This window comes from Galeopterus variegatus, unplaced genomic scaffold (assembly GCF_000696425.1).
Source record: "Galeopterus variegatus unplaced genomic scaffold, G_variegatus-3.0.2 Scaffold1725, whole genome shotgun sequence".
In the NCBI taxonomy this organism is placed as follows: domain Eukaryota; kingdom Metazoa; phylum Chordata; class Mammalia; order Dermoptera; family Cynocephalidae; genus Galeopterus; species Galeopterus variegatus.
In genome coordinates, this window is record NW_007727836.1 from 11,023 (window position 1) to 23,433 (window position 12,411).

At 52.1% G+C, this 12,411-nt stretch overlaps 2 protein-coding genes across 2 annotated transcripts in view; one reads left to right on the plus strand and one right to left on the minus strand.

Annotated features, from left to right (window-relative positions):
* Positions 1–3,797: 3,797 nt before the first annotated feature.
* Positions 3,798–8,955, plus strand: PGLYRP1 (peptidoglycan recognition protein 1). Its single transcript, XM_008578583.1, has 3 exons — positions 3,798–5,229; positions 7,889–8,010; positions 8,688–8,955. Exons 1-3 carry the CDS (start codon positions 4,943–4,945, stop codon positions 8,864–8,866), a joined length of 588 nt encoding a protein of 195 aa, XP_008576805.1. The 5' UTR covers positions 3,798–4,942; the 3' UTR covers positions 8,867–8,955.
* Positions 8,956–9,450: 495 nt separating this feature from the next.
* CCDC61 (coiled-coil domain containing 61) overlaps positions 9,451–12,411 on the minus strand; it is a 13,527-nt gene continuing 10,566 nt past the window's right edge. Inside the window, 7 exon segments of the mRNA XM_008578584.1 lie at positions 9,451–9,707; positions 9,827–9,899; positions 10,535–10,589; positions 10,765–10,843; positions 10,930–11,065; positions 11,426–11,505; positions 11,620–11,862. Of these exon segments, the coding sequence (XP_008576806.1) occupies positions 9,610–9,707; positions 9,827–9,899; positions 10,535–10,589; positions 10,765–10,843; positions 10,930–11,065; positions 11,426–11,505; positions 11,620–11,862 (764 nt within the window). The 3' untranslated portion in view covers positions 9,451–9,609.

Consider the following 12,411-nt stretch of genomic DNA (forward strand, 5'->3'; position numbering starts at 1 on the left):
CTACCAAGTTACCATGCAACCTGAGCTGCCCATCATGAACTGGGTGTTATCTGACCCAGCAAGTCATGAGGTTGGGTGTGCACCGAAGCACTCCATCATCAAATGGAAATGGTATATACGTGATCGGGCCCAGGCAAGTCCTGAAGGCACAAGTCAGTTACATGAGGAAGTGGCCCAAATGCCCCTGGTTCCTACTCCTGCTACGCTGCCTTCTCTTCCCAGCCTGCACCTGTGGCCTCATGGGGAGCTCCCTCTGATCAGCTGACAGAGGAGGACAAGGCTAGAGCCTGGTTTACAGATGGTTCTGCACGATATGCAGGCACCAGCCGGAAGTGGACAGCCGCGGCACTGCACCCCTTTTCTGGGACATCCCTGAAGGACAGTGGTGAGGGCAGATCCTCTCAGTGGGCAGAACTTCAGGCAGTGCGCTTGGTTGTGCACTTTGCCTGGAAGGAGCAATGCCCAGATGTGCGATTATAGACTGATTCATGGGCCGCAGCCAATGGTTTGGCCAGATAGTCAGGGACATGGAAGGAACATGATTGGAAAATTGGTGAGAAAGAAATTTGGGGAAGAGGTATGTGGATGGACCTCTCTGAGTGGGCAAAGGATGTGAAGATATTTGTTTCCCATGTGAATGCCCATCAAAAGGTGACCTCAGCAGAGGAGGACCTTAATAATCAGGTGGACAGGATGACCTGTTCTGTGGATACTAGTCAGCCTCTTTCTCCAGCCACCCCTGTCATCACCCAGTGGGCGCATGAGCAAAGTGGCCAGGGTAGCAGGGATAGAGGTTACGCATGGGCTCAGCAACATGGACTTCTGCTCACCAAGGCCAATCTGGCTACAGCAACCACTGAGTGCCCAATCTGCCAGCATCAGAGACCAGCACTGAGCCCCCGATGTGGCACCATTCCCTGGGGTGATGAACCAGCCACCTGGTGGCAGGTTGATGACACTGGACTGCTTCCATCATGGAAGGGACATTTTGTCCTTACTGGAATAGACACTTACTCTGGATGTGGATTTGCCTTCCCAGCACGAAATGCTTCGGCCAAAACTACCATCCGTGGACTCACAAAATGCCTTATTCGCCATCATGGCATTCCACACAGCATTGCTTCTGACCAGGGAACTCACTTCACAGCTAAGGAAGTGCGGCAATGGGCTCATGCTCATGGAGTTCACTGGTCTTACCATGTTCCCCATCATCCTGAAGCAGCCAGTCTGCTAGAATGGTGGAACGGCCTTTTGAAGTCACAGTTACAGTGCCAGCTAGGTGACAATACCTTGCAGAGTTGGGGCAAAGTTCTCCAGAAGGCTGTATATGCTCTAAATCAGTGGCCAATATATGGTACTGTCTCTCCCATAGCCAGGACTCACGGGTCCAGGAATCAAGGGGTGGAAACGGAAGTGGCACCACTCACCATTATCCTTAGGGAACCATTAGCAAAATTTTTGCTTCCTGTCCGCGCATCTTTATGCTCTGCTGGTCTAGCAGTCTTGGTTCCAGACAGAGGAATGCTTCCATCAGGAGACACAACAATGATCCCACTAAACTGGAAGTTAAGGCTGCCACCTGGACACTTGGGGCTCCTCATGCCTCTGAGTCAACAGGCTCAGAAAGGAGTGACTGTGGGGCCGGCCCGGTGGCGCACTGCTATAGTGCGCTGCTTGGGAAGCGCAGTGGTGCTCCCACCGAGGGTTCGGATCCCACATACAGACCGGCCGCTCACTGGCTGAGTGAGGTGCGGGGGCAACGCCAAGGGTTGCGATCCCGTTGCCGGTCTCGGTCCGGTACGGGCGTGACACTGAGGGTTGCGATCCGTTGCCGGCCACGAAAAAAGACAAAAAGGAAAAAAAAAAAAAAGAAAGGAGTGACTGTGTTGGCTTGGTTGATTGACCCGGACTACCAAAGGGAAGTTGGACGACTACTTCACAATGGAGGTGAGGAAGACTATTTATCTGAAATACAGGAGATCCCTTAGGACGTCTCTTAGTACTACCATGCCCTGTGATTAGGGTCAATGGAAAATTACAACAACCAAATCCAGGCAAGACTATGAATGACCCAGACTCGATGAAGGTTTGGGTCACTCTGCCAGGTAAAGAACCACGACCTGCTGAGGTGCTCGCTGAAGGGAAAGGGAACACAGAATAGGTAGTAGAAGAAGGTAGTTACAAATACCAGCTTCAACCACGTGACCAGTTACAGGAATGAGGATTGTAATTGTTCTCCCTGTTGTGTTAAGAATATGTTTGTATGTCTCTATACTGTACGCATATTAAGCAATTATCTTTGTTTTTGTTCTTGTTATTCTTTGCCATGTACCATGAGACTTAATAACTTTATACCAGCATTTAAATGTTAACATTACTTCGTAGCATTTGCAATTTTAAGTTATGGGATATCGGAAGAAAGGTAAATATCATTTAAGGACTTTACCTTTTTCTTCTTGAAAAGGGATTAATGCATTTCTAGTTGTACGGAGGATAGCGTATCATGTTAGGCAAAACTATTATGTTATTGTACAATTTGAAAATTAAGTGTGATTTAAGGAGATAGTATGGACACCAAGTTGACAAGGGGTGGACTTGTGAAGGTTAATTCTAGGTGTCAATTTGGTTAGATGAAGGAATGCTGAGAAACCCAGTAAAGCCATCTTTTCAGGTGTGTCCATGAGGGTGTTTCCAGCAGAGATTAGTATGAGTCTGATTGGATTGGGTGGGAAAGACCCACCCTCAGTGTGGGTGGGAACCATCCAATCCACTGGGATTCTTCAGCTCAAGACTCTTCAGCTCTTGGGTTCCAGGGCTTACACCAAGGACACCATCACCTTACCTGGTTTTGAGGCCTTTGGACTTGGACTGGGCCACGCTACCAGCATCCAGTTTGCAGACAGCTTATCGTGGGACTTTTCTTCATAGTCACGTGAGCTAATTCCCCTAATAAATCCCTCTCATATAATTATAACATATCCTATTGATTCTGTCTCTCTGGAGAACCCTAATACATTCTGTTCCTTGGTTTAGTAAAGCATTTTCAAACTGATTATATTGCTGGTGAAAATAAATACTAAAACCTTTTCAGAATGATATTTGGCAATATCTACTCAAATTTAAACTAGCTCTATTTCTTGATCTGGGTACTGGATACACAGGTGTACTGACTTTGTAAAAAAAAAAATAGAGCTTTCCACTCTATTAATTCTATTAACTCTATTAAAAGTGTGTTTGTATACTTTTCTACATATACATTATCCTTTAATTCCTCTTTAAAAAACTTACACACACAAAATGTACATACCCAACAACTTGATCATACCTGTTATGGGATTCTTTTCTTCATCTTGCAAATGATAACAAAAAGGCAAACAACCCGATTTTTTTTTACATGGACAATGAATATAAACAAGCAATTGACAGAAGAGCAAATCCAAATAGGCAGAGAACATAGAAAAATACGAAGTCTCTTGGGTGGTCATAAAAATGCTAATTAAACTTACAAGATATCACTTTCTATCCATAAATTTAAGAAGTGATAACACCCACTTCTGGGGTGGGGAAAAGGAGGTTCCAATACATTACTGGTGAAAATATGAATTGTTAACAGCCTTTTGGGGAAAATGATCAGGTAATATCTATTAAATATGTGCATTCTTTGACCTAACAAGTCCAGTGTGCAGGGTTGTATGCTCAAGAATATTTTGTGTAACATAAGGTAAAAAACTGAAAATCCTTCAAAAAAGAAAAGATTGAGCTGGCTAGTTAGCTCAGTTGGTTAGAGTACAGCCTTATTACACCAAGGTCACAGGTTCAGATCCCCATGCCAGCCGCAAAAAAAAAAAAAGAAAAAGAAAAAGAAAAGATTACATCAACAATGGTGAACCTATACCATGAAATATTGTTCAACTATTATGAAAAATAAATTAGATATATTGCCCAGGTCAATAACATTTTCTGTCAGTTCAACTTGTTGCAGCTAGCATGTGTTACTTTTATGATTTTCTAGAGTGGAAGGAAAAAAGGAAAAGAAGTCTGCCCTGAACTCCCCGTGTGGTCTAGGAAGGTGTGGGAAAGGGGGCCTGGGTAGAACAGAGGCCCCAGGAAAGCCTTCTGTCCCAGCAGGTGATCCCAACACACTCAGTGGCCCTAGGCAAATGGCTGCCCCTCTCCGGACCTCAGATGCCCTCCTCTCCAGAATGCAGCGAGTGGCAGCCATAAAAAGCATGCTGCTTACTACCAACGGTCGGCTTGAGTTTGAGTCCCAGTGGCACTTAAGTGGCGCTATGAGCCAGACATCTTCGAAAGGCCCTACCCTTGTCAACCCATTTAATCCCTCATCGACCCCACGAGTTGGGTACCTCATATTATCATACCCATACTACAAAGGGGGACAACTGAGACACGTAGAGGTTACTGGAGATCACACACTAGAAAGTGGCAGAATTCCAGCGCAGGCAGCCTGGCTCCGACTCGGGCCCTGGACCACCAGGCTCTGCGCGGCTCGCGTCTCAGCAGCTGACTTCCTCCGTCTCAACCCCGGTTTACTCCGCCGTGAAATGCACTTCCCAGTACTCACCTTTTCAGTTTGCTGCAAGGGTTAAATGGAGTCCGGAGTGGACCTGGAAGAAGGAAGTGTTTAAAAAATGGGAACCGTTGTTACCTCAGTCCCTGCAGGAAGATGTGCCAATGCCAGGGGTCCTCTCCGGTGCAAGTTGCAGGGCAGGGATCCGGGCCCTGGGCCTTCCAGACCCCGACCACACCACACCCTGTTCCAGCCCCGCCAGAGAAGAAAGGGAAGCTGAGTCCGGGGGCCCGGGCGACCGGCCCGGAAGCCTCTCGGTGGCGTGAAGCAAGAACCTCCCAGCCGCTCAGCCCCAGCACATAAAGGAGGCCTGGCCGCTGCGGCTCTCAGCCCTCCCTGCGCGCGCTCCCAGCCATGCCCGGCCGCCGTGCGCTGCTCGCCTGCGCCTTCCTCGCCCTCCTCCGACTCGGAGCGGCTCGGAACACAGAAGAGCCGGCCTCCTGCACCCTCGTCGTGCCCCGGAGCGAGTGGAGGGCCTTGGCATCCAAGTGCTCCCAGCACCTGAAACTACCCGTGCGCTACGTGGTGGTGTCGCACACGGCGGGCAGCACCTGCAACACTCCAGCCTTGTGCCAGCAGCAGGTCCGGAACGTGCAGCACTACCATTCGCAGACGCTGGGCTGGTGCGACGTGGGCTACAAGTGAGTGTGGAGAACAGGCAAAGGCTGCACTAGGGACTGGAGGCGGCCAGGGAGTGCAGGCATGAGATAGCGGGACCCAGCTCTAGGCCAGGTTCTGAAGCCGCCAGCTGACACTCTGGGCAGCTTACTGAATCTTGCGGGGTCTTGTTTTCTACCCAGGGTCACCAGATAGCGCTGGGCAGATTCAGGCAGCACAAAAATGCTATGAGGAGCGGGAAAGGACTGAAGGGCAAGCCTTACTCCCCAGAGGAGGGGGCAGGCTCTGCCTAACACACACCAAGGTGTTCCCTGTATTAGAGTTCCTTCCTAAAGTCTGGTGCTGATTAAGCATGGGGCCAGGTTCCAGTGCCAACTCAGCTTATTGCTGGCTGAGACCCAGGGTAGGTCCTCTCAGCTTCAGCTTCCTCCTCTGCAAAGTCAGCGGGATTGTGGCCCACCTGATCATTAAACAAGCCAATACATATCAAGCACCTAGGACACTGCCTGGCATGTAGTGGGAGCCCAAAAATCAATGGGCTACTGCCATTAGGCATCTACAATTAAAATGTGCCAGGCAGCATGTGGGAAGCTGGAATGGAGACACAGCCATTTACAGTGCAACTCTAGCCTTATGGGGTTTAAAGACTAGCAGGGAGAAACATGAAAGAAATAAGCAAAGTCAACAAGATGAATTCAGATGGTGACGGAAGTGATGGATCAAAGGAACGGTGATTGAGAGTGACCTCAGAAGCTGGGGCCAGACCCACACAGGCTCCTTTTGAAAGGTGGGGTGAGGAAAGAAGGCCTCCCTGAGACAGTGGCTTTGGGTTGGCTCGGGGGGGGGGGTGTTAAGGGGTGTAGTAAACAGGATACAGGTCAAACGCTATGAGGCTGAGTGAGTGGGTCATGTCACTAAGAGTGGCCGGACACAGCTGGGGGAGGTGGTATGAAGTGAGAAGTGAGGGGTCGGCAGGAAGCAGATCATGCAGGGCCTGGTGGACCACAATGAGGACTCTGGTTTTTACTGAGAGGGGAGCCACGGAGGGCTCTGAGCACAGGAGGAACGCAGGCTGACTTAAGTATAAAAGGCTCCCTCTGGCTACTGTGGGGAGAATCAACTGTAGGTGGGTGGGAGCAGTAGCAGGCTTGGGGCAAGGGGGTTGGTTAGATCGGCCTCAGGGCCCATGCCCACCAGCACCCTCTTCAGTGTAATAGGATGGGGTCCCGCATGAGGATTTCCACAGCTAGAGGGAACATTTGAACCCTACAGTCCTCACCCCTAGGTAAGCATCAGAACTGTCTGGAGAATGCTGGAAATGCACGTTCCTAGGGCCCACCCCTAAAAACTGTTTCAGTAGACCACACTTAGAGAAATCTAGAAGCCTCCAAGGGTATCCCCAGCTCTTCAAAGGCTCCAACCTGAAGATTTGTTTCCAAGAGTCAGCCACTCCAATTCTCAGGTGTTCTCATGAAGACCCAAGCCTCTGGTCTTTCTCTGCAGTCTCTGGCCTAAGTTAGCTTATAGAAAAGCAGACTGAATTATGTTTCTCAGCTTTTAGTATTCACAGTCTGATTCTAACATTCTGAACCCCCTTCCTTGTCATGTCATGTTGTCTCTGAGCCTCAGTTTCTTCACCTGTAAATGGGGCTCTTGACTGTACCCACCTGATGATGGTAGTTTAGGTTTAAATTAGATGCATCCATGTAACAAATACACAGGGAGTGCCAACCCCCTGTGCCAGGGGCCAGAATGTGGCAAGGTCATAACCGGCCCAGTCCTGGCAGCTAGTGGCACTATTGTATTTCCAGTCTCCTCAGAGCCATATTCTGTGAGCTGGCTTCCTAAATGGCAGATTCCAGACTGGAGATTTGGAAGTTCCAACATTCTGTGTATCATTAGTGACCCTATGAATCAGATGGCTTAGGCAGATTCTAGATGCTGATCTCCTAGTTAACTCCAATGTGCCTGGACTCGATCAGTCAAGACGGGTTGAATGGGCAAGTCTTAAGGACCTGCTGCCAGGACTGGAAACCTCAGAGGCAGATGCTGGAGCTCCAGGGTCTATATCTGGTTGTGACCACATCCTTGCGTCCCTGATCCTGTCACCCAAGTGCACCCTGAGGGCAAGAAGCAGGTTAGGACCAGGGCAGAGCTCTGAGAGGCAGGGGTCTCTGGGAGCAGAACCTTGTGCCAATAACATCACTGAGTCTCTGCTCCTTCAGCTTAAAATGGAGATGACAACAGTACCTACCTCAGAGGGTTGTCGTGTGAGGATTCAGCAAAGCAAGAGTTGAACAAATCCTCCAGGGAGGCAGGAGAGAGCAAGGAATAATGTCACGTGGGTGGGAGGCATGGAGACCTGGATGAAAACCCTGACTACCCCTGACCCGCTGTGTGACCTTGGGCAGGTGATTCCACCTCTCTGATGGGGGTGCTAGTGACTCAGGATTGCTGTGAGGATGAAAAAATATACAGGCAGAGCTGTGCTTGGCACATAGCAGGAGCTCAATGAATGGCAACAGTCATTGCTATTATTGTGGAAATTAGAAGATGAGAAGGGGGATGTTGGGGAAATTGTGTGTGCACAGCAGAACAGGAGCAGGGAAGTGGAGGAGGGAGAAGGAGTCCTCCCCCAGGAAGTCCTCCCTCACTCATCAAGCTCCCCACCCACCCACACAGCTTCCTGATTGGAGAAGACGGACTCGTGTATGAGGGCCGGGGCTGGGACATCAAGGGTGACCACACAGGTCCCACCTGGAACCCCATGTCGATTGGCATCACTTTCATGGGCAACTACATGGGTGAGTAGCTGTCCAGCCCATCAGGATAGGGGGCTGACATGGGGCCTGAGGGATGGTGCTACACGGCAGGTGGTGGTTGAGAGGTTCTGCCATCTCCCAAGCTCTGTGACCTCAGGCAAGTGACTCCATTTCCTGAGCCTCATTTCCTCCTTTGCTTTTTGCGGGGGCAGCTGGCTGGCATGGGGAACCAAACCTTTGACCTTTGTGTTACAAGGCCTCCCTCTAACCAGCTGAGCTAATCGGCCAGCCTATTTCCTCCTTTGGATAAATGGGGTCATTTTCAACCACAGAATGGGAGTGAAGGTTAGTTGATCTATATAAAAATCCTTAGGACACTCCATGGCACCTAAGAAGTGCTTAATAAATGTTAGCTATTGTTGTGGGTAGGAGCCAGAGGCCTGAGGGCAGAGTAGGGAGAATAAGCAAGCAATAATCATTTTAACAGGCAGTGCTTCCTAAGGGCTCACTCTGTCCCAGGCACCTTTTGTGGGTTTTATATAAAGTAACTCATTTTACCCTCCCACTGCCCTATGGGTAGGTGCCATTACTCTCTCCTTTCATGGATGAGGAAACTGAGGCACAAAGAGGTTAAGTCCAGCTCAGTCATACTCACTACCCCACACTACCTCTGCCCTTCGAGGAAGCCCTAGCCTAACTCCTACCTTTGTCTTCCCTAGAGCGGACACCCCCACCCCGGGCCCTCCGGGCAGCCCAGAATCTGCTGGACTGCGGCTTAGCTCGGGGAGCCCTGAGCTCCAACTACGAAATCAAAGGACACCGGGATGTACAGCAGACACTCTCTCCAGGTGACCGGCTCTATGAAATCATCCAGAAGTGGAACCGCTACCGAGAGTGAGGCCCTGCTTGTTGGCCTCCCACTCTTCTCCCCCCATGGCCAGAAGCCCCACTGCCCCTTCCTCCAATAAAGGTGCAGCTCAACCTGTGCTCCTGAGCAGGTCCCACCACCCGCCCCCCTTCCCTACCCCCTACAAGACCCCAGCCATCCCCTCTTCCCAGCACTCTGTCCTCACTGGTGCTCAGAACCCAGAGGCCCCGACCCTGAACCAAGACCCCGGAGATCCCAGCTCGAAAGCAACATCACAGCTCAGAACCCAGAGGTCTCAGGTCAGAGCCCAGGAATCAGCACCAAGTCAGCCTGAATGTCACAGACAGCAGCTCAGGATATCCCCCCCAGGCAGTAAACCATGCGGTAAGACATCCCTTCCCCACCACACAGCCAAAGACATCCCATGCAGAATCTCTGCACTACCAACTCCTCAGGTCCCCCCTTACCTTGCTTTAGAGGGTGGGAGTTTTTCCTGAGGCTGAACCCCAATCTGCCTCCCAGTCATAGACATTTCCAGACATACACGCAGGTCCTAATTATACCCCCTCCAATCCCCTTCATTTCTCCCCACTCCATTCTCTTCAGTCATAAGCTGAGGGGTCCCAAGGGCAAATATGTTTATTTACAAAATGCACATATCCTCCCTCCCAGCTTGCATTGTCTGGGGAGAGGGCAGGGTCAGGGCCTCACACACCAGAGACCCCAGGAACACCAGAAGGGAGGGATAGAGGAGAAGTACCCCCTGTCCATGGTCAGGACCGGGTATCCAATCTGTTCATATATTCCTGCAAGGCCTTCAGGCGGGCATCTATTTCGGCCATGTCAGCTGCCTGGTGGTCTGAGCTGTACTCTGTGAGAACAGATGTGGGTGTAGGGGGCTGGGAAGCAGGTAGCTTCGCTGCCCTCATTACCATCCCACTGGGTTCTTGGGCTAGTGAGGGAAGGGGATACGTGGAGTCCTAGTCTCACCTTTGATGGGGACCCAGCCCCCTGAATTGGCCAGGCGTCTCTGATGGTGGCTGCATTCCAGAGAGGTGGACTTCTGGTGATGGGGAAGTCAGAAAGGGTGTCAGGCACCCTCACTCTATTCATGCCCCCCAAATCCCACTAGAAATTCTGAGTCTAAAAGACCTCAGGGGCCAGCCCATGGCTCACTCGGGAGAGTGCGGTGCTGATAACACCAAGGCCCCGGGTTCGGATCCCACATAGGGATGGCCAGTTAGCTCGCTGGCTGAGCGTGGTGCTGACAACACCAAGTCAAGGGTTAAGATCCCCTTACCGGTCATCTTTATTAAAAAAAATAATAAAAAATAAAAGACCTCAGGAAAAATAAGGACTGACACTACTCGACACTCATTATATGCAAAACCACCTCTTCATGTCCTCACAAGAACCTTCTGAGGTGATACCATTACCATCCCCATTTAACTGATAAACTGAGTCACACAGGTGGTAGGAGGAGGAGCCAGGTTTTATGACCTAGCAGTTTGAGGCCAGAGCCTTAAACAGCATCATGTGCTGTTTAAACAGCACCATTATCTCCCCCTCCAATCCAATGGTCTCATAACACCGTTTTCAGAGGCATTTCAGTCGCCTCTGCAACCTGATCCCCAGGATGGAATCATGGGAAATGGGGACGGCTGGCTTGCAGTGGATTAATGCTACCTCTACACTCACCGTCTTGGACCCACTCCAGGGCGTGGGGCTGGGAGGCTTCCCTCGGTGGCGAATGCTGAGAGGAAGTAATAATCAGGGACCAATGGTGGGGAACCCTTTGGTACCTCCCACCGCACCCACCTTCGTGGTTTAAAGACCCCCATCTCCATCACCCAATTTCCCTGCAAGAGAATGTTTCCAGTCTCCCCAGACACTTTCGAGGTGGTCACTTCCCACAGTCCAAGTTTTACCCTCTGGAGAGCGACTCAGAGAAATCCTCGAACTCGCTGCAGGAGCTGGCAGATGAGCAGCGGCTGCGGAAACTGTCCACTAGAGGGAGACGGAGGGTTTGAGCCTCCCCGCACATGCCAGTCGTGCCCAGCCCGCCCGCCAGCCCTGAGCTCCAGACCAGTTACCCGAGGAGCTGCGATTTCGGGAGCGGTTAGCTGCGTCCCCTCGGCCAGTCACGGCGGCAGGGGGCCGGGTCTGGCGAGACCAGGAGATGGACGGACCGTCCCCACTTCCTCCACTGCCCAATCGGTTCCGCTGCTGCTGCTGTTGCCTGGGAAACAGGAAAGGAGACGCCTGCTTGTGCGCCCAACTAACGCGGGGTAGGGCCTCGCTCCGCCCTTAAGGGTCACAGCCAGAACCGGTGGCCCAAGTGAAGTCACAGGACTTAGGAGGGGAAGAAGCATGCAGGGACACAGACTGGGTGGGTGTTGGAAAGACAAGTAAGCAGAGCAGGTGAGGGGTCAGGTGAGAAGCAGGCGGGAGGAAGGGGAGAAATAGAGCAGGTGACAGGTGATGGAGACAGATGGGAGGCAGGGAGAGATAAGGGAGTGGGCCAGGTGGCAAGGAAGTGGGCACAGGTAAGAGGGACAGGGACAGGAATAAGAGCAGGGAACTGGGCACTAACTTCATCCTGATTTCCCTCTGCTTCTTTTCTTTGGCTTTTACAAAGGCTGTGGGGTCGAAACGCAGTGCACGACCACCTAGGACAGTGTGGGGAAGTGTGGAGAGAAGGCTAGGGTCACAGGACCAGGCCTTCACAGCACTAGTCCATTCCGCCTCCCCCCAGGGCCGGGCGGGGCGGGGTGTCACAAGACCTGTGGGCGAGGGTGAGGGTCGAGCAGGGCGGCCCCGACCGCGGCTTCCGCGGCCACTCTCCCGGGATGAGGAGCGGGCAGCGCCGCGGCCACGTGAGGTGGAGCGCTCCCGGGACGACGAAGCCCGGTCCTCCCGGGCCGCGGGGGGCACCATGGGCAGAGTCCGTCTCCTGGGACCATAAGACCACCAGTCGGTTTACCGCTGGCCCGGAGCGCACCTTCTCTGAACCCTCAGGCTCAACTCTCATCAACTTCTAGACATTCACGCTCTCGCCCACGACCATCCCAGACACCCTCCCCCAGACTCTGCCTCTCTTCGAACCCCACAGATCTCCCCCCCCAAAATAACTCATTTCCCTACATCTTTTCAACATTCTCCGTTCTCCAGACCCTTCTTCCTTAAGTCTCCCGCAGCTCCCTGAAAACCCCTCCCAATTTTTCGCCACTCACCCCAAGAAATGCAAGCAGACCTCAACTTGATCCCCACCTGCTGAGCTGCACCTTCTCTCAATGAGAACCTCAGGCCCCGCCCCTTTCCCAGTCTCTATCTCCAGGCCCAGCCTCCTGAATACCCCCCCAAGCCCTGCCCATCTCTCCAAAGGCCGCGCCCACCATTTCCAACTACTGTATTCCCAGTCCCTTCCATACAGTCCATGAGGCCCCGCCCACCCCTCTGGCTTCTCCCGCCCTCTTCATCCTGCCCCGGCCCTGCCTAACCTCCATTAGCCTGCACCCGCTCTCCTCAGGCCCCGCCCACCCGGCCCCGCCCACCCGCAGGCCGCGCCCACCGCG

Bases quoted from the DNA above. Each gene is read 5' to 3' on its own strand.
- PGLYRP1 (XM_008578583.1), top strand. From the start codon at position 4,943: ATGCCCGGCCGCCGTGCGCTGCTCGCCTGCGCCTTCCTCGCCCTCCTC. The intron at 5,230-7,888 runs GTGAGTGTGGAG...CCACCCACACAG, and splicing joins TGGTGCGACGTGGGCTACAA to CTTCCTGATTGGAGAAGACG. The intron at 8,011-8,687 runs GTGAGTAGCTGT...TGTCTTCCCTAG, and splicing joins TTTCATGGGCAACTACATGG to AGCGGACACCCCCACCCCGG.